The 26,553-nt window shown below is 59.3% G+C and overlaps 2 protein-coding genes across 20 annotated transcripts; both read left to right on the top strand.

The window, feature by feature from the left end:
- Positions 1–1,269: 1,269 nt before the first annotated feature.
- Positions 1,270–8,347, top strand: NRBP2 (nuclear receptor binding protein 2). 8 transcript variants are annotated; one of them, XR_015141225.1, is made up of 18 exons: positions 1,270–1,425; positions 1,897–2,019; positions 2,087–2,188; positions 2,288–2,377; positions 2,530–2,570; positions 2,673–2,767; positions 2,914–2,937; positions 3,009–3,092; positions 3,164–3,219; positions 3,314–3,409; positions 4,371–4,514; positions 4,619–4,721; positions 4,822–4,872; positions 4,934–5,090; positions 6,001–6,054; positions 6,164–6,227; positions 6,332–6,387; positions 6,479–8,347. XR_015141225.1 is itself a non-coding variant. In XM_086337664.1 (18 exons), exons 1-18 carry the CDS (start codon positions 1,303–1,305, stop codon positions 6,777–6,779), a joined length of 1,728 nt encoding a protein of 575 aa, XP_086193790.1. In that variant the 5' UTR covers positions 1,270–1,302; the 3' UTR covers positions 6,780–8,347. The 8 variants fall into 8 exon arrangements, 6 of the variants coding, with proteins under 6 accessions (XP_086193790.1, XP_086193792.1, XP_086193789.1 ...); XR_015141224.1 differs by having other exon boundaries at positions 4,955–5,090; positions 6,479–7,371; XM_086337664.1 differs by having other exon boundaries at positions 4,371–4,503; positions 4,955–5,090; positions 6,001–6,050.
- A 5,299-nt stretch (positions 8,348–13,646) lies between these two features.
- Positions 13,647–25,924, top strand: PUF60 (poly(U) binding splicing factor 60). Of its 12 annotated transcripts, none has more exons than XM_086337691.1 (12): positions 13,647–13,731; positions 18,362–18,454; positions 20,637–20,732; positions 20,844–20,933; positions 21,787–21,837; positions 23,794–23,955; positions 24,026–24,118; positions 24,224–24,437; positions 24,527–24,717; positions 24,851–24,986; positions 25,175–25,410; positions 25,489–25,924. In XM_086337691.1, exons 1-12 carry the CDS (start codon positions 13,708–13,710, stop codon positions 25,786–25,788), a joined length of 1,686 nt encoding a protein of 561 aa, XP_086193817.1. In that variant the 5' UTR covers positions 13,647–13,707; the 3' UTR covers positions 25,789–25,924. The 12 variants fall into 12 exon arrangements, with proteins under 12 accessions (XP_086193817.1, XP_086193816.1, XP_086193820.1 ...); XM_086337690.1 differs by having other exon boundaries at positions 18,359–18,454; XM_086337695.1 differs by lacking the exon at positions 13,647–13,731 and adding an exon at positions 13,897–13,991 and having other exon boundaries at positions 18,359–18,454.
- The last annotated feature ends 629 nt before the right edge of the window (positions 25,925–26,553 follow it).

The raw sequence follows: 26,553 nt of genomic DNA, 5'->3' as shown, positions 1-26,553 counted from the left end.
TACCTGTGTCCACAGCCTTTCTCCCCAGAAAGAGAAAGTGAAGGGTGAGTGGGAACCCAGCAGGTGAGAGGAAGGAGATAGTAGGAAAGTAGTGAAAGTGAAGTGAATTCGCTGGGTCATGTCTGATTTTTTGTGACCCTGTGGACTGTAGCCTACCAGGCTTCTCCATGGGATTTTCCAGAGTACCAGAGTGGGTTGCCATTTCCTTCTCCAGGTGATCTTCCCAACCCAGGGATCAAACCGGGTCTCCCGCATTGCAGGCAGACGCTTTACCCTCTGAGCCACCAGGGAAGCCCAAGAAAGTATTGGGGGTCACTAATTACAGGCGTGAGTTTGAGTAAACTCCGGGAGTTTGTGATGGACAGGGAGGCCTGGTCTGCTGCAAATCATGGGGTCGCAAAGAGTCGGATATGACTGAGCGACTGACTGAATTGAACTGAACTGAACTCAATTACAGTCTACCTCTTGGGTATTCTTCTGTCTCCTTAAGAGAGACGTGTTCCTTAAGGGAGGAGGGACGGACGCTTCTCTGTGGCCTGACCTCAGACCCTCGTGGTGCAACCCCGGGCTACGCGGGCTGCCCCTCGACCTGCTCCACGCTGGCTTCACTCCAAGGCGGGAGCCTGGGGACCATGCCAGGTTTCCCGATGTGCTTGACGGAGTGTGGCGCGGAAGCGGTGCAGGAAGTACGAGCGGCTTCCAGAGCTGGGCAGGGCCAGTGAGCGCAGGCCAGCGCGCGTTCGGGGAGGTTCCGACGGACCTGGCCTCAGGCCGCCACGGAAACCCCCGCGCCCGGGTCGCCGGGCTAAGGCTGGTCCCTGGACAGCCGAGAGCTGCGCGTCCCAGCAGAAGCCTGGCTGGGACCCAGGAGGGCGGGGCCTCTGGAGGGGCGGGGCTGTGGGCTGGCGGGCGAGGCCTTAGGTGCAGTGGGCGGGGCCTTCGTGGGTGTGGCGGAGCGTGGGGCGGGGCATCGGGCGGGGCGGGGTTCCATGCGGTGGGGCACAGGCTGGGACAGGTGGGGCTTCCGCGGGGTGCCGCGAGGGCTCTCTGCCTTGTGCGTGGAGCCTCCGCTTCGGCTCCGGCCCGGGGAGGCGGCTCCGGCGGGGCAGGCGGGCTCCACCCCCGGGCCGGCCGCGTGCCCGCGCCTCCCAATTCCCAGAACCAGGGTGGGGGCTCGAGGGGGTGGTGGCGGCAGCTCCGCTTCCAGCTGGGCGTCTGGGCGCGGGGCCAGGACGGGCGGAGAGCGGCGGCGGCGCTGGGCGGCGGATCGCGCGCAGGGCGGTGGCCTGAACCGGCCGAGCCATGGCGGCCCCGGAGCTGGTGCCGAGGCGGGGCCGGGAGCGGGAACGGGAGGACGAGAGTGAGGACGAGAGCGACATTCTGGAAGAGAGCCCGTGCGGCCGCTGGCAGAAGCGGCGGGAGCAGGTGGGCACAGCGGGGCGGAGCGGGGCGCCGCCCACCTCGGGTGGAGGGGCCCTGGGGCCACGCGGGGCCGTGCGCACTCTGGGGGAGCCAGGAGGCCGGGAACCTGCCCGAACCCTCGTGCAGGCGGCCTCCTTCTCGATGCGCGCTCGTACTGCTTTAGCCTGGCCCCCACGCCCTGGTGAGAAACCCCCTCTTTCTTAAGGGCCAGTCTCTCGAGACCACCTCCCCATGCCTCTGAGATCACCTGTTAGCCTCCTGGGAACCATCCTCAAAAAAACCCGAAGCATGCCCCAAATCCCCACAGCCCAGCCCCAGGATACCACACCTCTGCTCCTGGGTCCCCAGCTTCTCCCTGGAACACCAGTGCCTGCCTCACACCCTCCCGCTGGTGGATAGGATGTGACTGGGGACTGAGCCTCCCCCGACACTTCACTCATGCCCCCCCACCTCCATCCCCACCCCCACCCCCAGGTGAATCAGGGAAACATGCCGGGGGTCCAGAGCACATTCCTGGCCATGGACACTGAGGAGGGGGTGGAGGTGGTGTGGAACGAGCTGCACTTTGCTGACAGGAAGGCCTTCTTGGTCCACGAGGTAAGGCCCGCTGCCCCACCCCCCCACCCCACCCCCATCATCCTGGTGACTGCACCCCCCTTCTCAGGAGAAGATCCAGACCATGTTTGAGCAGCTGGCCCTGGTAGACCACCCCAATATTGTCAAGCTGCATAAGTACTGGCTGGACGCCTCAGAGTCCCGAGCGCGGGTAAGCCCCTGGGCAGGCCATGGGGTGGTGGGGCACCAGTGGGTGGGGTGGCTGTGGGCACCCACTGTTGGTGGAGCCCGTGAGTTTGCCGCCTCGCAGGTCATCTTCATCACAGAGTATGTGTCGTCAGGCAGCCTCAAGCAATTCCTCAAAAAGACCAAGAAGAACCACAAGGCCATGAATGCCAGGGTATGCAAGTGGGCTGGTGTGGGTCAGGGACAGGCTGGGGTCCGGATGCTGTTGGGGACAGAGACAGTGAGGGGCACGGGGCAGGGCTGGGCCAGGCGGCCCAGGCCCAGCTGCCTTTTGGAGCCCACCTCATGGAGTCCATCCACCGCCAGGCCTGGAAGCGCTGGTGCACACAGATCCTGTCTGCACTCAGGTGAGGGCCTGGGCTTGCCTGAACACCTGCCTGCGATCTCCCCCATCCACCCTGCCTCCTGGCACCCCTGACCCAGCTCCACCGGCTCTCCCCTTCTCCCAGCTTTCTGCACGCTTGCAGCCCCCCAATCATCCATGGGAACCTGACCAGCGACACCATCTTCATCCAGCACAACGGCCTCATCAAGATTGGCTCCGGTGCTGGCGGGGAGGAGGGGGCGGCGAGGAGGAGAGGGTGGTGGGGAGGCTGGGCCAGGCGGGACCTGTTGGGAACACAGGGCTGATGACGCTGCGCACCCTGTCACGTTGACACCTGCTCTTTCTCCCCGTGGGGACCGGCTCAGTGTGGCACCGGATCTTCTCCAACGGTGCGTGGGGACTCTGGGGGATGGGGGGGCCATGGAGAGGCCCGGTCTGCTCACCCCCTGCTTTCCTGTAGCGCTCCCCGACGATCTTCGAAGTCCCATCCGTGTTGAGCGGGAGGAACCTCGGAACCTGCACTTCTTCCCGCCAGAGTATGGAGGTGAATCCAGGAGGCCCCCACCCTGCCCCCTGCATCCGCCTTACCCGTCCTGACACGCTCTCCCCTTTCAGAGGTTGCTGATGGCACTGCCGTGGACATCTTCTCCTTTGGGATGTGCGCACTAGAGGTACTAACCCAGTGTAGCCTGGGGCCCTCCTCCCAGCTAGCTCCCCCACCCCCACCCGTCCCTTCCCCCTGCCTGACCTTGCCCTGCCCCCCAGATGGCTGTGCTGGAGATCCAGGCCAATGGGGACACCCGGGTCACAGAGGAGGCCATCACTCGTGCCAGGCACTCGCTGAGCGACCCCAACATGCGGGTAAGCAGCTCGCCCTGCCCCTGTGAGTTGGCTGTCAGTGTTCCAGGCTGGGCAGTGAGGGGCCTCAGGCAGGCCTGCAGATGGTGCAGGTCAGAGCCAGGCTGCTGCACCAGCCCTTCCCCTGCAAGGCGGGCCTTACCAGGCAGGTGTGTTGCGGGGCAGACCTGATGGCATGAGGGAACATCCTGAGCACAGAGATATGCTTTAAGTGTGGGTGCAGTGTTTATGCCAGTTTTATAAAGAAACAGGTTCAGAGAGCCTTTAGCGTGAATGGTGGAGCCAGTGTATGTCTAGGTCTGCCCAACTCCACGGCCCTGCCTGTAAGCTTTCAGGAGACTGGCTGAGAGGATCCCAGGGGGCAAGGTGGGTGGGTGCAGAGGGCATATGCTCAGAAGCTGCAGCCACAACCTCTGTGGCCAGACTTCAGCGACTACCTGGCTTAACCCATGGCCTCTGGGACTGGTGGAGCCTGGGTGGGACTGAGACAGACATGGAGCCAGGATGGACCCAGAGGCAGTGAGGGCCTGGATGTGGGGCAAGGGAGGCACCCCTCAAGGCCATCTGCAGAGCCAGTCCTGACTTGCAGCACCAGAAGTAGGGCAGGCAGGTGGGCTCAGGCTGGGCTGCTCCGAGTTCAGGGGCCCAGGCTGATCTGCCAGCACTCTGCCCAGGCCTGGGCTCCAAGGCAGGGGCTGGTGTCTATCCTCAGTGTGCAGTCTTCATCTGTCACTTGGGGATGACAGTGCCAGCCCCCCTCAGAAACTGGGGCGGGGGTGCCTACTGGAAGGAAAACAAAGGCAGCTCTGGGCCCCGGGAAGACTCCACTGTCCTGTTTGAAGACCCAGGTCCTGGCCTGGCGGCTAACAGGATGCCTCTCCCTGTGCCGGAAGCTGCATGAAGGCTCCCAGAGGCTTGGGGCCAGAGCAGAGAGGCTACACCCACTTCTGCCCCCTCTCCGCAGGAGTTCATCCTCTCCTGCCTAGCCCGGGACCCTGCCCGCCGGCCCTCTGCCCACAACCTCCTCTTCCACCGCGTGCTGTTCGAGGTGCACTCGCTGAAGCTCCTGGCTGCCCACTGCTTCATCCAGCACCAGTGTGAGGGGCAGGTCGGCCTGGGGGTGGGCCAGGGCCTGGGGTCAGGCTGCAGAAGGAGGCCCGGCAGGACCCCATGCTTCAGGGCCCGCCGCCTGTGTGCTCCCGCGGCCCATAGACCTCATGCCTGAGAATGTGGTAGAGGAAAAGACCAAGGCGATGGACCCGCACGCAGTCCTGGCGGAGATCCCCCGGCCCCCCTGGCCCCCGCTGCAGTGGCGGTGAGTGACCTGCAGCCCAGAGGCCTCCCTGCTCCTCCTGGCCAGCCCAGCCCCACTGGCCAGGCCAGCCATCCTCGCGTTCTTCTTACACCCACGCCAGGTACTCAGAAGTCTCCTGCTTAGAGCTTGACAAGTTCCTGGAGGACGTCAGGTGAGGGCTGGAGTGAGCCTGGGGAGGGGGCAACTGTCGGGCCTGAACCCCCAGCTGGCAGCACCCTGCACCGTGTCCCTAGGAATGGGATCTACCCGCTGATGAACTTTGCTGCTGCCCGGCCCCTGGGGCTGCCCCGTGTGCTGGCCCCACCGACCGAGGAAGCCCCGAAGGCCAAGACCCCAACACCAGAGCCTTTTGACTCAGAGACCAGAAAGGTAAGCTTCCACCCCTGCTGCACAGACCTGACCACTGCCCAGACAGGCTCCCTTACCAGGGGCTTCAAGTCTGCCGGGCCAGCTCTCCTCCCGGCTGCTGGAGGCCAAGTCCTGCCTGATCACTCTGTGGAACCTGGCGGGTGGGGGGGCAGTAGTGCAAGCTGAGAGACCCCTCTCCCAGAGGCTCTGCAAGGAAAGGCTCCTGCAGGCCCTTGCCCCACACACGGCTCTGACCCACCTCCTTGGCCTGCGGATTCCCTGACATCTGTGCCCTCGTGTCTCCTCCAAGGCCCCTAGGCCCTGAGATTCCCCTGGCCCCTCCTGCAAGGCTCCCCCCTGGCCAGGGGACTCCTGGGCAGCCTCAGCCCCTCTCCCTCTCCATGTCCACACCCACCGGTTTCCAGAGGCCGTGGCTTCGGCCTTGGGTGTGTCTCTGTGGTTACTGCCCTGATCTGGGCTTCCTTTGTTCCCCACCGAGATGCTGCACCAGCCCCTTGCCTGGTCGCCTGCTGCTGGCTTCCCTCCACAATGCAGCCAGAATTCTTGTTCTGGATAGGGGGCACAGTCGGAGGTCCTCAGCCCCCCACTCTGAGGCCTGGTCTTACTGGCATCCTGGGCTTCTGCTGTCCTGTCCCAGAGGATCTTGCTCTTCCTACCCTTCCCACAGCTTGTCCAGGTGTTCTCTCCACCTGTGAAACCATCCTAAAGCATCCTCCAGCTTCAGTATCTACCCCTCTGAAAGTTTTGGCAGGCTCCTAGCAGTGAGATGTGCTTTCTAGTTTGCCCTTAGAGATTTTTCCCATCTCTGGTCTTTACTACCCGTGCCTGGCCCTTTGAGGCAGCATTTGAGCTTGCTGCCAGAGGTTGAGGTCCGGCCTTTGAGTGACCTTGGCCTGTGTCTTCCCCGCAGGTGATCCAGATGCAGTGTAACCTGGAAAGGAGCGAGGACCAGGCGCGCTGGCACGTGAGCTTGGGGTGGGCGGGGGGGCTGCTGCCGGCAGAGATGCTGATGCGGGAGGAGAGGGACCGGGCCAACCCGAGCCCACCACACCCTCCTGCCTCCACCTCCTCAGCTCACTCTGCTCCTGGTGCTGGAGGACCGGCTTCATCGGCAGCTCACCTACGACCTGCTCCCAAGTAGGCTGAGGGGTGGGGGTGGAGGTGGGGGGGGGAACCCCGGGCGGGGGCGGGGGTGGGCAGGCAGCGCTGCAGGTCTCATGCCCTGGCTTCCCCCGCCGCAGCCGACAGTGCCCAAGACCTGGCCGCCGAGCTGGTGCACTACGGCTTCGTCCACGAGGTGAGGTGTGCGGGCTGGGTGCGGCCAGCCTGGGAGGGCGGCAGGGTGGGCCGCGCCCCTCCGTCCCCCATGCCTCCCTCCCGTCCTGCAGGACGATCGGCCGAAGCTGGCCGCCTTCCTGGACAGCACCTTCCTCAAGTACCGTGGAGCTCAGCCGTGACCTTGATTCGCACACCTCAGGGCCCCAAGCCCCCTGGAAGCCAACCTCTTGGCTCCCTGGGGAAGCTTGGCATTGGCCCCTGCACTTGGGTGGGGAACCAGGGTCCCTGTCTGCCTGTGTGCCTGCTAGTGAGAACCTCCCCTCGCATAGCTCCCGCAGCCCTGGGGTGGGGCTGAGGGTGGCGGGGTCGGGCCCACCGGGGGTAAGGGAGCCGGTGCTGGGCACTGGTTAGCTGCTGCGTGTCCTTAGGAGCAGGATGTCCCATGCAGCCAGCTTCCACAATTTCCTGGCCGTGTGGTCACGAAGGGGCTGCCGCACGGGGAACCACGCATAGTGCTGGGGGCTGAGGGGTGGAGGTCAGCCCTGGACAGCTGTGCACCCAGGCAAACGCTCCATTACAAGTTGGTGCCACTGACTCACACGAGGAACCACCACCTTAGACTGATGGTAAAGCAGCTGCAAGTGTCGGGCACCGTGCTGGGCGAGGGGCGTGGCCATGACCCGGAAGCTCGTATGGCTCTTGCCCCCTGCCCCCCGTCCAGGGCAGACCCACTTCCGGGCCCCTCTCTGGCTCCTGCAGCCCCCACAAAGAGCTGTTCTCTGTCCACGTCCCCTGGCCGGAGTGGTCCATGTCAGATGCCCTCCCTGCTCCTCCCCAGCTCCCCCCTACTCGTGCTACCTCCCTGGGTCCTGGGGATATCAGCGCCCCCTCCATTTGCAAATGTAGTTAATCACTCTTGAACATTTAAAACCGCATGTATAAATTTAGCACATTCAGGTTTCTAAGTGTTTGAAATGTCAAACAAGAAAAGCCTACCACTGTATTAGTTCTCTGTTGTTGCTGTAGGTTTTTACCACAAACTCAGTGGCTTAAACCAACACATATATTAGTTCTGTAGGTCAGAAATCTGGCGCAGATCTCATCAGACTAACAACAAGGTTTTGTCACTCCTTTCTGGAGGTTCTTGGGGAGAAACCGTTTCCTACTCCTTCAGGTTGTTAGCCTTCAGGTGTCAGGAGCACTCAGGGCACCGGGCAGGAATTCAGTTCCTTGCAGTGATGGGGCCAAGGTTCCCATTCCCATGCTTGCTTAAACTGAAGGCCATCCTCAGCTTCTGGAGGCTGCCAGATCCCTTGGCTAATGGCCCCTTCCTCCATCTTCAAAGCCAGAAACATCGCATTGAGTCTTTCTCCTGAACTGTGTGTCTGGTTTTCTGCAGCCAGGAAAGCTTCGTGTGGTTAGGTTGGGTCCACCTGGATAATCCGGGATAATCTCCCATCTCATGGTCCTTAATCTTAACCATATGTGCAAAATAGTTTTCACCAAGTAAATAATATTCCCAGGTTCTGGGGGTTAGGACATGGACATCTTTGTCATCCCACCTGCCACATCACCCCAACCAAAACCCCAAACCAACACCCCTTACCAAGACATGTCAGATACATTCCATGTAAAAATATGGTGAATCTCAAGTTATTTTAAATGTTCCAGTACTCTACAAAATTATTCAAGTCCTAACACCTTTCAGTTTAAAGTTACGCTTTAAAATAACTTACACATCTACTTGGAAATCCTGATGCCAAGCTGTCTGATTCTGCATCGTCTGAAACAGTTGGGAGTATCCAGTGCATAACCGATTGTGCCAGAGATTAAACTGAACTCAAAAGGATCAGTACTAGCACTGCTCCATTTCATGTCTGTTGAGGTTTTCATTTTAACTTTTATCTCTTCAAAGTGACATACCTATTATTTTCAAAGTGGAATTTTTTTAGGTCAATAATAAATAACTGATAAATACACTGTCTAACTCTGATTCTTTGCAAATTCAACTCTCTTAGCTGTTTCTTCAGGCATTTAAAATGCATGTTTCACAAGGACACGCACACACGCGTTCGCTGCTTTTCATCGGTTTTTCTACATTATGTGTCACATGCGGGTGTCCTCTGGGGGGAAGGGAGGCCACTGGCCTCATCCCTTGACACAGCGCCATCTCAATGTGATGGGCACTATTACAGCTTCACTCCCACAGGTCTCAGCAGAGAATGAGGTGTCCTAGGAAAATATTTGCTTCCTTGCACAACTTTTTGTTTTCCCTGCAGTTAATCATTGCCTTTTGGGGGGCTTAGTTTTCCATACATGTCATTAATTCCTCCCTAGATTCTCCTGCAGAAGTGTGAACCTCCTCTCAAACTTGGGATTTGTTGCATAAGTGCTATTTCCATCTTTTCCTGGACCCCTCACCCTGCCACCTGCCCCGGCTGTGAGCATGGGCTACGACTTCAGCAGTGTCCTGGAGCACCTCCTTTCTCTCCGCTGGAGCCCATGATTTCCTCCTCCTTGATTCATTTACGGAGTCTGCAGCTTGCCGTCACTACATTCACATCTGCTTGTTCGTGTAACTAGGTACAAAGTTGGGCTTCTAGTCCCAAGAATTCCCATGCCTTTCTGAGTTCTGACCTTTGCGATGTCTTCTCTCTGGATCTTTTCTTTACCTGAATGCTTTGGAAATTATCAACTGTTGGGGGCCAGAGTGAGGTACTCCGCCCATGGCAAAGGTCATGAGGAAGGAGGCTCGACATACACAAAGGCGGGATCGAGCCTCAGGAGTCCCCCTGGAAATCCTCGAGCGCCTACCCCCATAACCAGAGCCTGCCTACTTTACTACTTTGTGTTCTTACCTACACCTCTGACTTTACGGGGGGCTGTCCCCCACCACCTCTTTCGGAGAAGGAGTTAACCTAGAGCTCCAGTCAATAAAAACTCTTGGGTGTGACAAGAGTGTTTTAACCTACAAACTCCTCTGAAGGTTCTCTAGCCTGCCTGACAGGCTCGTCCGGCCACATGTGATTGCTCACAGCCTCCCAACCGTGAGAGGCACGAGATGCTTTAAACCTTCTAAAAACAGGTTCCTTAGAAAAGTTAGAAAACTATTAGTATAAGTATAATGGGCTGATTAGAAATTGTATTGGTGAAGGGTTTTTCATTTGTTGAGCCAATGTTTGTTGCTAAGTCTCCACATCCCCTGCCCTTACACACATTAATGAATATATAGAAGAAATAAGTATTAACCTTTGATATTAATCACGTTAGACCTTAGGCTAAGTAAATTCTTTCTTTCCTTAACTAAAACCCACTACACCCTCACCCTGTAGGAATGTAACTTTACTTGGGTGGCGTCTGTTTTGAGAATAATCAGCCCTGGAGAAATAAGTGTCCTGATTGACTGACCGCTGTCACAAGGAGAGGGTCGTAAATTGTCAGCAGGCCCCCCTGGCCAGAAGATGATGTAACACCCCTAAGACCTCTGTATACATTTGTGTGAAGCACCTGACTTTAATAAAAGTCAGGACTGCTGTCCCCACGTGACTTTTGTATAACATCTTAGTGTATAAAAACAGACTCTGGAAAATAAAGAATTGGGATCAGTTTCTCGAAATACTGGTCTCCCCATGTCGCTCTCTCTCTCACTCTGGCTGAGTCTCCATCTGGAGCGCGGAACCCACCATGCTTACTAATTATGCCTGGGCTTCTAAGATCCGACCGGGGAGGCCTCAGTGTCTCCTCTCCTTCGGGAGAACGGAAGGACGCCTGCGGCCTACGTAAGTGGTGCAAACTTCTTGTCTTGAAGTTTTATTGGTCTCCCGCGTAAACCAAGCTACTCAGCCTCTTTTCTCCACTGAATTTTCCTACTGAGCTATCCTTATTCTATTACTCTTTATATCTTTAATTAATATCTAATTGAAGCTATTGTATCCTGATCCTCGCCTATGCCGTCTCTCCTTCGAATACCCTGGATCAGCCGGGGCTGGTCCCCGGCAGGATCAACGATGTGTCCTGATGTTGTTGTTCAGTCACTCAGTCTTGTCCGACTCTTTGTGACCCCATGGACTGCAGCATGCCAGGCCTCCCTGTCCATCACCATCTCCCAGTTTGCTCAGACTCGTGCCCATCGAGTCACTGATGCCCTCCAATCATCTCATCCTCTGTCATCCCCTTCTCCTTCTGCCTTCAATCTTTCCCACCATCAGGGTCTTTTCAAATGAGTCGGCTCTTTGGATCAGGTGGCCAAAGTATTGGAGCTTCGGCTTCAGCATCAGTCCCTCCAATGAATATTCAGGAGTGATTTCCTTTAGGATTGACTGGTTTGATCTCCTTGCTGCCCAAGGGACTCAAGAGTCTTCTTCAGCACCACAGTTCAAAGGCATCAGTTCTTTGGCACTCAGCCTTTTTCATTGTCCAGCTCTCAGATCAGTACATGACTACTGGAAAAACCATAGCTTTGACTATATGGACCTTTGCAGGCAAAGTAATGTCTCTGCTTTTTAATACGCTGTCTAGGTTTGTCACTGCTTTCCTTCCAAGGAGCAACCGTCTTTTAATTTCACGGCTGCAGTCATCATCCAGTCCAGAGTGATTGTGGAGCCCAAGAAAATAGTCTGTCACTGTTTCCATTGTTTCCCCATCTATTTACCATGAAGTGATGGGACCGGATGCCATGATCTTAGTTTTTTGAACGTTGAGTTTTAAGCCAGCTTTTTCACTCTCATCTTTCACCTTCCATTGAGAGGCTCTTTAATTCCTCTTCACTTTCTGCCATAAGGGTGGTGTCATCTGCATATCTGAGGTTCTGATGTAGACCTTCTCTCGCTTTTCTTCCACTATTATTTTTTATTGAAGTATAGCAGTTTATAATGTTGTGTTAATTACTCCTTTACAGCAAAGTGTTTTTTTTTTTCTTCTGTATTCTCTTTCACTATGGTTTATCACTTGATATTGAATACGTTGATAGTTCTCTGTGCTCTGCAGTAAGAACTCAATATGACTTTCCCTTTCATCTGTTGTCCAGAGATTCCCAACCCTTCAGTTCTAAGAAGTTTTCTTTGCTGTTTTGATTTCTCCCCTTTCCTTTTCTGGAATGCTTACTTAGATGTTGGACTTATTTTCTGAGAGGTTAGGGGCAGAGGCTCTGGAGCCACTCAGCTGCTTCTGAGACAGTGGTTCAGATTGCATGGGGGTGGTCATGAGCTTGCACAAGTTAACTGTGAAAAGGAACGAGAACAGTGCCCAGCACACTAGCACTCTGAATGCAGCGATGCCAGATTTCACAGGCAGAGCTGCACCAGGGAGTGGTGCTTTTGCCCCCTCTTCCAGCCCCAGCCCACCCTATTGTGGAGGCCTCTGAGGCACCCGCTGGTTCTAGTACTGCAGAGTGCTGACGAGTGTGACAGTACTCCATTGTCTGTTTTCTAGCTATATGGTTTCATTGTTATACGTTCTGGAAGATTTCAACTTTATCTTGCAACTTCTCTGTTTAACTCTTCCTTTTCCTCTCATATTTTTCATTTGTAACTGCTTTCTCACTGGCTGAATGTTTTTTTTTTTTTTTACAGCATCTGTTCATGTACTTTGATGCAACATCCTATATCTCTAAGGATATGGTTTTAGCTTTTCCTTTTTCTTTCCTCTCTGGCCTGCTCTATTGGCTCTATTCCTTCTGAGTCCCTTTTCCTTTTCCAGTTTTCTTCTCCCTCAGGTGTCTGGTGTTCCTGGGTTGCCCAGTCACATTGAATCTTAGTGGTTGGCGCTTATTGCCTTGTGGTGCTTTGAGGTCAAGGATGGAGCCAGGTCATTCTCCTGCCCACCTCTCAACGGCCAGTCTATTGTGTGTGTGTGTGTGTGTGTGTGTGTTGGGAGATCCTGCAGACAGGCTCTTCTCTCTGAGGATTGTGAGTGACACATGATTGGGGAGCCAGGGTTGGAGGTGGCAGAAAGGCAGGAATCTCATGTATTCCTCCCCCACTTTCAGAACAGGCAGGCCCTCCAAGTGTGCCTCTGCTGGAGCTCACCTCTCAGTCGCTGCCAGTAGGGCCGGAGCTCTTATCTCTTCCTTGTCATGACTGCACTCACATGAACCATCTCTTGGACCTCAACCTCCAGGATGCTAAAGCAGCCCCTGTTGTCCACCTTCCTCCAGCTCCACAACATTCCACCTCTTTGTCTTTGGGGGTTTCTGGCTTTATAAAGGTGGTGCAACCTTCCCAGGTGGTGCTAGGGGTAAAGAATCTGCCTGCTAATGCAGGAGACACGAGATATGAGTTCGATCCCTGGGTTGGGAAGATCCCCTGGAGTAGGAAATGGCAACCCACTCCAGTATGCTTGCCTTAAGAATCCCATGGACACAGGAGCCTGGTGGACTACAGTCCATAGGGTCCAAGAGTTGGACATGACTGAACGAAGCACTCTTTCTTATCATTTTAGAGGAAAGGTAAATGAGTAAAATATTGTCGTGTTTAAACAGGGTGTCTGTATTTCACATTAAATCTCCCAGGGTTGAGAGGAGACCTGCCTCCTTGGGGAAGATACTTTGCTACCTCAGGCAGGCTAAAGTTGCTAAGCTGACAACGTCAGGGCCTGAGCTTCACTGAGTGAGGGTCTTGGGACTGGGTGTGGCATGCAATAAACGTCCAGGGCAGCTCAACGCCAGGGATGGACACCTGGAACTTTATAGTTCAGAACTAAGAGGACTGAGTGCATACCCTTCCCAGGGGATTGGTTCGGAAGCCTGTCTCTTGGGTTGCAGTTCCACAGACTGTTACGTCGCTGGCTCTAGGACGCTATCAGTTTTGGAAAGAGAAAATGGGACCATAACAGGGAACACACCATGCATTGGTAGGCGCATTCAGAGATACGATGCAAAGAGGCATTTCGAAATCTGAGTCCGAAAAAAGGCGATTCTTGGTCGCAGTTTTCAACCGCAGCTCTAGAGAGAATCCGGCCGTCTGTGCCCGGCCTCAGGGTTTTCCTGCAAAGGAGACAGAGAAACCGAGCAGCGAAGGGAAAGAGGCCGCGAGAGGCGAGGGGAGGGGCGACCTAGGACCCTAACAGGCCGGCGGAGGGCGGTGCTAGCGGCGGGCGGAGGCGGGGCTGCCGCGCGCGCCCCCGCCCCGCCCCCGCCCCTTCCGCGCGCCCTTCCCGGAGCGTTAACTGTTCCTCCCCGCACCGGAAGCGCGTTCCTTTTTCCTTCCACGTCGCTGGGGAAAGGGCCTTTAATCGCGAGAGTTCCGTTCTCTTGAGAGCGCCTCCGCCGGCGCCTAGATCGCGCGAGACCGCGGAAGGAACCGAAGCGTGTGGCGCGCGCGGCGGACGCGACGGGAACAAGATGGCGACGGCGACCATAGCGCTAGTAAGTGAGACCCCCGTGACCGCGGGCCGCCGCTCAGACCGCGGGAGCAGATTGTTGGCCCGGCCTGGGCGCCGAGGGTCCCTCGGGGACGTAGCGGCCGCTCCGGAGCCCAGCGCGAGCTTCTACGGCCTTCGGTCGCGCGAGGCGGGGGCGGGGCGGGCGCGAGGGGAGGGGGGCCGGCCTGCGGCCGCAGCTTCCGGCCCGCAGACTGCAACTTCCGGCAGCCGGCGCGGGAGCACCTGGCGCGGCTGTGACCTGCGGTGCGGCTGGGATTGACGGGGGGGTGAGGGGGGCCCGTGCCGTGTGGCGAGCCGGCTCTCTTCGTGGTGCGGTCGGGCGGGGCCAGACGGTAGTCGTTCCCCTCTGCCCACGTTGTGAGCCTGTATCCCCGACTTGAAGGCGGAGCACCGTGGAACCGTGGCGTCTCCCCCTCCAGCGTGTAGGGGCCACAGGGCGGGCCTGTAGGACGGGATCGGGCCTGGTGAAGAGGGAGGCCTTCGCTTCTTGAGTACACAGCTGTGAATGGGCTCTCTGCTGATGTCCAGCGGAGAAGAGGTCTCCAGCCAGCAGGGATTCCGTCCTGCAACCCCTACTCAGGAAGGGAAGACGAGGCCTCTCATTACATCTCTCGTTGCACGTATCCTGAGCAGTCACATTGTCCCAAGCGCTATGCGAGGGCTTGGGGGAGCAGTAGGGAACGAAAGACAGTCTTGCCCTGTTCCGCCGTCTGCTGGGCCCTGGAGACCAGTTTCTACTCAAGGTGCCTGAGGTGTTAGGGCGCGTGCAGGCATCTCTCCTGCCTTGCTTAGTGCTCAGCCACATGGAGCGCTAAGCAGAGATGGACAGCCTCTTCTCACACAGCAATTCCTTGGGGAAGTCTCTCTTCACTCTTCCTCCTCCCAGACTTGTGCCACTGAGTCCCCTCACGGACCCTCACAGGGAACTTCATCCCTTTATTTACCTACCCCTCCCCAGCTCAGTCTAATGGATGGGGTTTATGTGAGAAGCGTGTGGCTGGAGGTTGGACTGATGGGGGAGATCTGAGGGTCAGCGGGCGTACTTAGGCTGCCTCCCTCAGGCTCTGATGGCCACAGAAGGGGCGAACCTGCCTCACTGGGGCAAAGCTGACTCCCATTGAGAAAGCGGCCCCAGGCTATGAGGGGGGCCCCGCTGTGTGATTCTCAGATCTGGCTAACTTCACTGATTTCTTTGTGCCATATCCTGCTTCCTGCTGAAGCCACAGGAGCAACCACCTTTGTGACAGGGGCATTAGAGAGAAGAGAGGTGAAGGTGGAGGCCTGGGTGACTGTCTAAGTCACCAGAGTTTTAAGATGATGGAGAGGGAGGCTTGAAGACAAGGACCAAAACTCCTGGGGAGGTGTAGAAGGAGCAGAGACCAGTGAGAGTGGAGGCCTCGTGTCCCCGAGCACCCCCAGACCTGCATCGGCACTACACCCCAGCCTTGCTCAGGGGCGCCCAGCTCAGCTGTGGCACAGGGCCAGACCTGGTGGTGTCACAGTGGGGGTGGGTGTGTGCACTGGGTCTGAACCTTGGAAGCTGGGCTTTTCAACAAGGGTCTTCACTGCCCATCTGAATCCTCTTCAGGAGGTTGATGCTGCTGCTGCTAAGTCACTTTAGTCGTGTCTGATTCTGTGGGACCCCATAGACGGCAGCCCACCAGGCTCCTCTGTTCCTGGGATTCTCCAGACAAGAATACTGGAATGGGTTGCCATTTCTTTCTCCACTGCACGCATGCATGCTAAGTTGCTTCAGTCATGTCCGACTCTGTGCGACCCTATGGACAGCAGCCCTCTGGGCTCTGTCCACAGGATTCTCTAGGCAAGAATACTGGAGTGGGTTGCCATTTCCTTCTCCACAGAAGTTTAATGAATGTATGTTAACATGCATATACAAACTGTAAAGGCCCAGACTTACCTTATCAGCTTGTGAGAATGAGGTCCAGTCTGTGGCCTAACACATTCCTCCTCTAACCTTTCGAATGAATAGGTTTCTAGAAGAGGCACCGGTTCCCTGCAGTGCTGCAGGGGCATAGCAAAAGCTTCTTCTCCGTCTTCTGGTTTGTGCCTGCTGAGGAGTGCTGGTTTGCTGCCCTAAGCTGTGGCTTTGGCTCTTGCGGGAGGTGGGGTGAGTGGCGCTGGACTTGGCGGACAGTGATCTCGGGGGGAAGAACCCAGGAAGATACAGAAGAGCCTCTTCTAACTTTTGTGTGCCTTCCGCCTGGTCACTGCAGAAACAGGCCACGGGCCCTTCCTCTGACACCTGGGCTCACTCCTACTTGGGACCATTGTCCTAGGAGTTCCATCTGGCAAAAGCACTGGACTCCCTCACCTTCCCAGAGGTGAAGGTGCTTGTTTTTCTCCTGTGGGTCCCAGCCTGCCTGTCACCTCACCGAGAAGCTGTCTCTGCTGCTGTGGCCTTGGGGCCCTCACACTCCCTCTCTCCAACCCTGTGCTTGGTTTTCTCCTTAGGGCTTGTGCTACAGAAATAACCTCATGTCGGGGTTGGCTAGCATGTCTGTTGTCTTGCTTTTCGTGCATCCACAGTGCCCCGCACAGAACCTGCCCACACTGTGGATAGCAGGGCGCCACGTGAAGGGTACTGACCAGATGGGAGGCAGTGTCCTGCACGAGTCCTACTGTGGGGACTTGACTCTGGATGTTGTAATAATACAAAAAAAAAAAATCACTGAAACCTGTGGATCGCTGGCCATGTGCAGGAATTGCCTTACGTATTGTATATGGAGTTGGCCAGAGTTGGCCACTCGCTGAATCTTCCTGCCTGCCCCAGGAGACAGGCCTAACGAGCCTGAAGCCTGGAGGTGTTAAGTAATTACTTGATTTTTCTGGTTTTCTAATGGAAATGATTCTTTGGCCCTGGGCTATTGATTAGTGGCAGTGCAGGGGTTTGGGCCCCAGAATCTTGGGGCTGCACTGCACCCCACCCCACCACACACACCGTGTACACCCCTGCACTGCACACACGCTCCCCCACCCCACACACACCCACCAGAGGGAGTTTGCACCCCTCGAGGCACTGCTGCCTGCTGCTGGGGTGCTTTGTGACTGTGGCCTGCTGTAGTCACGGCTGGAGGATAGCGTAAGACTAGCTGTAATGATGAAGGGCAGTTTCCTCTAAGCTTTCTTAGCATCTGCTTAGAAAAGAGCCCTAGGCTCTGTGGGACTGGGGACGTTGTTTCTGCCATGAATTCCCTGGGGTCGGCTGTCCTTTGTGAGTCCTGGGTGGACTGAATTTCCCTGCAAAGCCTCTTCTGAGCCATCTCTGGTCTCAGCACTGTCCTAGTTCCTGTTGGCTGCTGCACTTATTTGGGTGAGTAGGAAATCATCTATACATGTGCCTTCAAGTTGATCTAATTCACAGGGGTCAAGAGGTTGGATTACATGCCCAGACCTGAAGTTACCTCTTGTTGGGGTTTTGCAAGGCAGCCTCTGCTCTGGTGTGTTCTGGGGGCTGCCAGGGCACTTGGAGCAAAGCCAGACCCTCTCCCCAGATGCCAAGCACCCACTGGGTAGCACCTCTATCAGAAGGGCCCCCCTTTCCTTTGTCTCTCACTGGAGCATGGTTTCATGGCTCACAGCAGTGATCCAGTTTCAGAGGGGTTCCAGGGAAGGAGCAGCGCTGGGTGGGCCACAGCTTCCACACCCACTGGTCACATCTCTAGTGCAGTCAGGCTTGTGCTGCTGTCTTCCCTTTGAGGCTGGAACGCCTAAGACACGCTCTGGCCAGGTCAGCCCAGCGTTTCTTTGGCTTTGTGCTTGGTGCCTTGAGGATGGGCAGGGCTCTCGCCCTAGGCTATCGTCCTAGATGTGTGTGGGTCTTACGCTTGAGTTGGGAGTGGGTTCCTGCTCTGTGACTTCTGAGATGGTGGGGAAGTCTCAGGGGCCTTCCACTAAGACCCTGACTTCCATGATGTTGCCCACCTTCTGCCATTGGGCTGGCTTCACACCAAGTGCTCTTTGGCTCCTCGAGATGTGGCCAAACTCTCACCTGCCCTGAGTTAGACAGCCCTGAACAGTGTGCAGGGGGTGGAGGCATAGGGGAGCCTACAGAGGCAGCCCCGCTGCCCGGCCTGCCAGTCAGAGCCATCTTCAGGAGGGGCCTTGGAACTGAGCCTGAGGTGTGGGCTGGCCCAGCGTGTGTGCAGGCTGCTAGCGAGGTGCCTCTGTCCGCCTCAAGGGGAGAGGGCCACCTGTGGTCCCGGTCGTCTTTTCCTGTGTGGCTAGAGGGCTGCTCTTGACCCAGGAGCGAGTGTCTTTTGTTGAGCGGGGTGCAGGAGCACAGCTCAGCTCTCCACACTGTCTCTTTCTGAGGACTTACTGCCAGCCTGGGGCTTCCCCAGCCTCTGCTCTGGTTTTTCCTGGCCAGCCCTTTGGGCCTGGGCCCTGGGCAGCGGCAGGTGTGCTGGAGGAGCGGAGCGAGCAGGGTGAGGCGTGGAGGGGCAGCTGCAGGAAGCCCCGGGGCCAGGTCAGAGCTCTGACTGGCTCCTTGCTGGTCCTCGCAGAGTCCAGCTCTTAACCAGGGAAGACAAGCGAGGGCCCGGGCGGCTGGGTCTGCGAATGTTGTCACACCGTCTCCTTCCTGCCTGCAGCAGGTCAATGGCCAGCAAGGAGGGGGGTCCGAGCCGGCAGCAGCGGCGGCGGCGGCGGCAGTGGTGGCAGCGGGAGACAAATGGAAACCTCCACAGGTACTGCCCTTAAGCGTTCTTGCCCTCAGGCCCGCCCGCCCGCCCGCCTGCCTGCCCGCCCGCCCGCCCGCCTGCCCGCCTGCCTGCCTGCGCGTCCCTGGCCCCAGAGAGACCTGGCTGGGGGGTGGGAGCGGGAGGAGCCCCGGGGACTCTGCCTTCTGGGCAGAGACCCTGCCCTGCCCCCTTGCCACCCAGCCTCCCTCCTGGCTCCAGCCGCCTCCTCTCTGCATCTACTTGGCGTCCTCGCCTCACATGTCTTCACATCCCGGGCAGATGGTGGCTGTGGTCAGGTGGGCCCGAACCTCGGGCGGTGCGTGCCTTTCACTGCTGGTGTCATACAGGAGGGTGGACGTGTCATTCAGAATGTGCAGGGTGGTGTTAAGAGCCAGAAATAGAGTTTCCCTTCAGATCTCTAAGTAAAACATGAACGCCAACCCCTCTGCAGGTCAGAGCGCAGGTCTGGGGCCTCGACTTCAGGGTTGGCCTGGAGGGTCTCAGCCAGTGCTGATCGCCAGACCCGTGGGGTCGGGGTGGAGGGCTGGACCTTGCTGTCTTCGGATAAGAAGGTTCTTTATGCTTCTGCATGGCAGTGCCTGCCTCCAGAGGACTGGGCAGGGCCTCTCAGCAGAGTGGCCTGTGGGCTGTTGGGGCCGGGTGCCCAGCTTGCCTGGGGAGGGCTGTGGTATGCAGCCTGGATCCTGGGAAGCTATGGGGGCTGAAGCTGATGGGCAGGGGGGCCAGGGTGTCCCTCTAGCCAGCCCTTCCTGATCCTGGCTGGCTATGTAGCCAGCCATTGGTTGGTAGGAGAAGGGCTTTTTGTTTCTCAAGACAAAGAGGAGATTGAGAAGTTTCTGAGGGGCTGAGAGGGGCTGGCATTGATCACCATGGTGACGGCCTGCTCTGGAGCCGTGGCCCAGGCCCTTGTCCTCTTTTCCCACTGAGGAGAACTGGGCTCTGGGCCTGCGGGCAGGCCAAGAGGACCGCCATGCAGGAGCCACACTGCACTGCCAGAGGAGGGGCTGCCAGGGCTTCCCGCCCTTTGACCCTGTGCTAGAAACCTAGCACTGCAGCTGGTCAGGAGGGTGCTTCTTGGGGTCTGGGTTGCCAGCCCCTTCCTGCCGCCTTTGTGCCTCTCTCTGTGGTTGCCCGTCACTCCTGTGCTGGGGGCCTGCCTCTCGTCCCTGCTGTCCTCCCGAGGCTTCATGCTGGGGTTGGAGAATCCCAGTCCGGACGGTTGCTAGCCACCCAGCGCCTGGTGACTGGGCAGGTGTGCTCGGAGCCCCCGCACACACGCTCCTGCCACTCCCGCGGCTGTGTCCTTCCCCTGCCAGCAGCTTAGAAATGCCTTTCAGCAGAGGGCATACCCGTACTCCTCGTAGCACCCGCCCTGGCCCGCAGCGGGCTGGGCCTGCCACGTCAGAGCATCTCCTCGTTCCTGTACTCGCCCAGCGTGTTGGCGGGTGTCCGTTTCTGTTCCCTTACGGTGGGCCTGTTTCTGGCTTCTCTTGCCAGGGCGCTAAGCATGGCCCAGGGAGAAGTTTGGTGAGGCGGGCTGGGAGAGCAAGTCCAGGTCTCCAGATGGCGTGCAGGGCTGGGGGTGGGGCACTGCCTGCAGCTGTGCTGGGAGGGTGGCGCCTCCCAGACTTGCTCTTTTGAGTGGTCCCTAGAACTGGTCCTGAGCAGGGAAGCCGAGTCTGTGGCTGTGAGATGATGTTGGGGGCCTGGGTGCCAGGCAGCCCAAGAGCGGGGCATCCCAGAACATTCAGAGTCCTGGCCCTCCCCTTGTCTGGGAGGCCAGTGCCAGCCAGCTCTCCTATGCAACTTGAGCCTGAGGTTCTGGGGTCGGGCTTGCCATGAGGGCTGGGCTCCTCTGACTGCTCATTGCTTGTCTTGGTGACTCCAGAGGGGCCTGGGTCCTGCAGCTGCTCTGGGTGGGCCAAGGGCCCCAACGTGCCTGTCTGTTTTGGTGTGTGTCTTACCAGTGTCTCCTGGAGGAGACAGGTCTGGGACAGCCACTGGGCTGTTGGACCCATGTCCGCCCCAGGCGGGAGACAGTCTGTCCCTGGGGATGGGCTGAGCTGCAGGCCACGCGCAGTGGTCGGGCAGAGGGCGGGGTGGGCCTGGGGCCATGGGAGGGCCGTCGGGGACTTGCTCTCAGCCATCTCCCTGCTCCCGTCTGCAGGGGACAGACTCCATCAAGATGGAGAACGGGCAGGGCACAGCCGCGAAGCTGGGACTGCCTCCCTTGACGCCCGAGCAGCAGGAGGCCCTCCAGAAGGTGAGCGCGTCCCTCCTGGGGCTCCGCGGCAGGGGACGCCTTCGGGGGCGGAGGAAGGCCCATCTCCCCACAGGCGGGCCCCCCAGTGCTCCTCACTGCCTTCTCTCACAGGCCAAGAAGTACGCCATGGAGCAGAGCATCAAGAGCGTGCTGGTGAAACAGACCATCGCCCACCAGCAGCAGCAGCTTACCAACCTGCAGGTGAGCCACCCTCCCGCCCGCCACCCCGCCGCCGCTCTCCTACTCTCGTGCCTGCGGCCATCCCCGCGAGGTGTTGTGGTGCTCCGTTTCTCAAGGACTCCTTGGGACCCCCGGGTTCCTCCCTAAGGCACAAGTGGCCCAGCCCTACCCACCTATTGAGAGCCCACGGCCCCTGCCAACCCTCTTCTGTAGCCCTGCGCCCCTGCCCTTCCCCAGTAGGCTCCTCTTCTCGGACTTCAGATTGTGGCCTTGGGTCACCCCCACCATGTGCCCAGCTGCGAGGCTGATGGTGTAGCCCCGAGGGGCGTTTCTCCCCACCCCCACGGCCTCGGATAAAAGCGGTCAGGCCCCCGCCCCTGCAGTGAGTCCAGTCCAGCGGCTCGGGGCCCAGGATTGAGAGGACAGGCTGGGGACGCCTCCCCAGGGCCCTGCTCTAGGCTTATGGCCAGAGGCAGCCGTGGCCATGGGGGAAGAGGACAGGGTGAAGCTGACAGGCCTGGGCCTCGAGCCTCCTGCACCCCACCCAGCCCGCAAAACGTTCACGCTGCCAGGGGTGCCTGGCTCTTGACTGTGCTCCGTCCGCTCCTCCCCTCCCTCCCCCTCCTCCTCCTCCTCCTGCTCCTCCCCCTTCCTTCTTGCCCCTGCCGGCCAGGCTGCGGGGCGGGGCACCTAGGGCTCTGAGGCCCCCCTGGGCAGGTGCCGGTGGCCGGCCAGATGCCCGGCAGTGTGGGAAGGCAGGCGGGCCTCCTGGCAGGGCGGGGACTCCGGGCCTTGCCGCTGTCTGCGTGAGGTGTGACGAGAGCGGAGACTGCTCGGCTCCAACAGACTGAACTCTGTCTTTACTGTCTTTCAGATGGCAGCAGTGACAATGGGCTTTGGAGATCCTCTCTCACCTTTGCAATCGGTCAATAGACATGCTCACTTCTTCCGGGGCTCATGTCCTTAGTCAGGGCTAGAGGGGGGCAGTGCGCCCATGTGCTGGGGACCTTGCTCCCCGTGGCCGGCCCTGCCCGCCAGCTCAGGACGCGCGCAGCAGAGCGCCAGGCGCGGCGGGGCCAGTGGTGTGGGGGGCACCCACCCCGGGACCACCCCTGGGGAGGCCTGCATCTGCTCTGAGGGCCCGCCTTAAAACTAACCGGCCAGGTAACTGCGGAGGGCAGCCGGCCAGGAGGGCAGCTGCCCGCGCCAGGCCCCCTGCACCCGTGCCGCCTGCACACATCGGGTGTGCCACCAGGCCTCCAGCTCCGCCGGGCACCAGGCTGCTCGGGCTCCTGGCTGGGGTCAGGCGCCCGAGGAGAGAAGGGTCTTAACTCACGGCCCCATCAAACCCTGGAGGGGGGACGGGGGGGAGGGGGTGGGGGCTGGGGGGACCCACGTGAAGGAGAGAGGGAAGGAGCAGGATTGGGCCGCACCCTGGCTGTCAGCAAGGGGCGGAGTCCACGCGGGCAGGGAGCAGGTGGTGGCTGTGGCCCCGGCTGCTGTCAGCAGAGGAATGTGGGGAGGAGATGCCCCTCCCGCCCCCAGAGGCAGGCTGAGGAGGAGGCCAGGCCCCCCTGGAAGTCTGAGGGGGAAACATGGCCTTCCCAGGGGCCATCCCTGAGCCTGAGTTCTCACAGGGGACACGTGGTCCTGTCCTCGGGCCAGACAGACCCCGTGTCCTCTCTAGGGAGCGTCTGTCTGTGGGAGCAGGTCAGGCAGGGGGCTCTGGGCACCCCCACTGTTGGGGAGCCCACACTGAAGAGGAGACATGCTCCTATCCTGGAGAACTTTGACCCCAGGGGCAGCTGGTCTCACATCTGGGGCAACTGGCGCAAGAGGGGACATAAGTGTTGGGGGGGGACAGTCCTTGATCTCGACAGGAAGCCTGTGGCCTCTTTGTTGGGAGCAGTTTGAGGAGGGGGTCCTGTCTGGGGGCCATGAGCCTTATTTTTAGGCTCCTCTTGGCAGGATGTGGGGGCCTGGCCAGTTGGCAGTTGGCCTAGACCAGTTGGCATATCTGAAAAAAGAAGCTGGCCTCTGGTTATGGGGAATCTCAGGAGGGTGTGGGGGTCCCCCGCTGAGGGGCTGGAGCCAGGGCCCATCTCCTTGGCCTGCCCTGGGCCTGTGGTCTCCCCCCAGTGCCCCATGGCAAGTGGCTCTGGGGCACTGCCCGTGAGGCCTGTCATCTGAGGTGGCCGGGTGGGAGTGTCTCCTCGAGCGACTGGGGGCCCCAGCATGGAGGCGGTGGCGCCCGCCCGCACGGACCCTGGGGCGTCTCCTCTCGGTGGCTCCGCTCCCTCGTGAGGCTCCCAGGGACCAGCAGCCCTTTCTATGAGGGTTCAAGGCGCTGGGGCTGCGCGAGCGGTGCTGCCAGTCTTCTCTCCGGGGAGTCCCTGACTGGGCTCCTTACCTCCTCCCTGGGGTCTCTTCTGGGCAGTAGCTGCCCCGTCTTTGCCCCCTCTCTTGCCTCACACCAGCGTCCCTGCAGCCTGGCGGCTCCCCCTTCCCTCTCTATCTGAGTGCATGGCCAGGACCCTGAGAGGACCTCCCAGCCCGCCCAGGTGCCCGGCCCCAGAGTGGAGGGCTTGCAGCCCTGCCTTCCGACCAGCTGTCAGCTGTGCTGTCAGTCTGCCCGGGACCTGGGTGGGCCAGGGTGTGTTTGTTTCCTGCCTTCAGGCCTGACTTTCCTTCCTGGGCTGGGGTCTTGCCGACCCCTGCCACCCTGACTGCAGGGGCGGATCCTGCACCACACCACCGCGTGGGGAGCCCTCCCCACAGCGGAGCAGGAGGGGGAGGGGTGGGCCAGGAGGGGAAGGGGCTGCCCAGCGTCTCGCCACCCCTCACAGGCCAGTGGCTCTGTCTCCCCTTGTTCCTGCTCCAGATGGCGGCTCAGCGGCAGCGGGCACTGGCCATCATGTGCCGGGTCTACGTGGGCTCCATCTACTACGAGCTAGGGGAGGACACCATCCGCCAGGCGTTCGCCCCCTTTGGGCCTATCAAGAGCATCGACATGTCCTGGGACTCCGTCACCATGAAGCACAAGGTGAGGGTCCGTCTGCCACCTCGCCCCAGCCCTGCGCTCTCCTGGCCTAACTGCACGTTCCTATGTCCAGGGCTTTGCGTTCGTGGAGTATGAGGTCCCAGAAGCCGCCCAGCTGGCCTTGGAGCAGATGAATTCCGTGATGCTGGGAGGCAGGAACATCAAGGTGAGGGCTGGGGAGGGGACCTTGGGGCCAGTGTGCAGCGTGTTCTGTGTCCAGACAGCCAGCCTAGACTGACTGGGGGCTCTTTGTCTCCTGTCTCTACCCCAGGTGGGCAGACCCAGCAACATAGGGCAGGCTCAGCCCATCATAGACCAGCTGGCCGAGGAGGCGCGAGCCTTCAACCGCATCTACGTGGCTTCCGTGCACCAGGACCTCTCGGATGATGACATCAAGAGTGTGTTTGAGGCCTTTGGCAAGATCAAATCCTGCACGCTGGCTCGGGACCCCACGACTGGCAAACACAAGGGCTATGGCTTCATTGGTGAGTTTGGGAAGGTGGGGGTGGGGTGAAGCCCCCTCTCCCCACACCCCAGGCCCAAGGCTGGCCCTCACTGCGCTCCTGCTCTGCAGAATATGAGAAAGCCCAATCGTCCCAGGATGCTGTGTCTTCCATGAACCTTTTTGACCTGGGGGGCCAGTACTTGCGGGTGGGCAAGGCTGTCACACCCCCTATGCCCCTGCTTACACCGGCCACACCTGGAGGCCTCCCGCCGGCTGCTGCCGTGGCCGCAGCTGCAGCCACAGCCAAGATTACAGCTCAGGTAAGGATTGGTGCCATTGTGTGGTTCAGTAGTGGGCACTGGGACCACTGGTCCTGTGGGGACTGGCCCTTTGATGGTCTTGAGTGGAGGCACCCAGATCCAGAACTAAGCATGGTGGCCTTCTTGGTTGCAGGAAGCAGTGGCTGGAGCAGCAGTACTGGGTACCCTAGCCACTCCTGGACTGGTGTCCCCTGCACTGACTCTGGCCCAGCCCCTGGGGGCTCTACCCCAGGCCGTCATGGCTGCCCAGGCCCCAGGAGTCATCACAGGTGAGCCTGGGTGGGTCAAGGTTTCCCTTCTTCCACTGCTGCTCTTCTGGGCCTGATGCCTTCAGCTGTCCTTAACGAGCTTCTTCGCCCCCTGGGCCCCCTGCGCCCCAGGGCAGTTCAGCCATGCTCCTTCCTGGGAATGGAGGGAGGTGGGGGGAGTGACTGCTGACTCTGTGGGTTTGCTGCAGGTGTGACACCGGCTCGGCCTCCCATTCCGGTCACCATCCCCTCTGTTGGTGTGGTGAATCCCATCCTGGCCAGCCCTCCGACACTTGGTCTCCTGGAGCCTAAGAAGGAGAAGGAGGAGGAGGAGCTGTTTCCCGAGTCGGAGCGGCCGGAGATGCTGAGTGAGCAGGAGCACATGAGCATCTCAGGAAGCAGTGCCCGCCACATGGTGATGCAGAAGCTCCTCCGCAAGCAGGAGGTGGGCCACCGGGGCCGGTGGGGCAGGGCGGGGCGGGGCGGTCCAGCCAGCCACAGCTCTCAGCTGTCCCCCCCACAGTCCACAGTGATGGTTCTGCGTAACATGGTGGACCCCAAGGACATCGACGATGACCTGGAAGGGGAGGTGACTGAGGAGTGTGGCAAGTTTGGTGCTGTCAACCGTGTCATCATCTACCAAGAGAAGCAGGGCGAGGAAGAGGACGCGGAGATCATTGTCAAGATTTTTGTGGAGTTTTCTGTAGCCTCTGAGACTCACAAGGCCATCCAGGCCCTCAATGGGCGCTGGTTTGCTGGCCGCAAGGTGGTGGCTGAAGTGTATGACCAGGAGCGTTTTGATAACAGTGACCTCTCTGCATGACCTCGGCCCCGTTCCCCGGACTCGCACTTTCTCCTTGTTTGCTCTGGGTTTTATAGAGTGATTCAATGGTATCTCGGCCCGGCCGCCCAGCCTGTGGATAAAGGTGCAGGTGCTGCTGGCCCTGACTGTCCCTGTCTGACAGTAGTCTTGTGCTTATTGGCTCCCGGGGCGGGGGTGCGGGTGCGGGGCAGGGCGAGCACCCAGGCAGCGCAGAGGCAGCGAGCCTTGTCGGTCAGAGACCTGAATACCCCAAGGAAGGCATTTGCGGGGTCAGCAGGAGTTGCTTGGTTCTTTGGTGCCCGCACGGGGTGGCGGTGAACCTTGGGGGTGGCCTTCCTGCTGTGCGGGGCTCTACTGTCACATGCTCAGGTAGTGTTGCAAGAAGGCTGACCCAGAGTCTCCGAAGTCCTAGGACACACGCAGTCCACCGGGCAAATAAATACAAGCACAGCCTGGGCCTGTCGCCCTGCCCTCAGGGAGCCACGTCGCCGTGGGAGGGGCGGCAGGCGGGATCTCTGGGTCGTGAGGCTAAGGCGGGGACGGGTCGGGGGTAGGGAGGTGCAGGGCGGTGCTGGAGGGAAGGCAGGAAACCTCGAGCCTCTGGTTAGGGCGCTGGCGGTAGGGAGGGCAGGCTTTGAGCGGACTTCAGCTCCCGTCATTCCTTGCGCCAGGGGGCGACTCGAGGTTCCCGACAGGCTGTGCGCGGGGCCGCTACGGGTCCTCGGAGGCACCGGCGCCGCAGGGCCTTGTGGGGGTTGCAGTTCG

Source organism: Bos grunniens, chromosome 14, assembly GCF_055505025.1.
Source record: "Bos grunniens cultivar Pamir isolate PY7600 chromosome 14, Bosgru_T2T1.0, whole genome shotgun sequence".
Lineage (NCBI taxonomy): Eukaryota > Metazoa > Chordata > Mammalia > Artiodactyla > Bovidae > Bos > Bos grunniens.
Note: the sequence above shows the minus strand (reverse complement) of the source record. Positions and strands in the feature narration are given on the sequence as shown.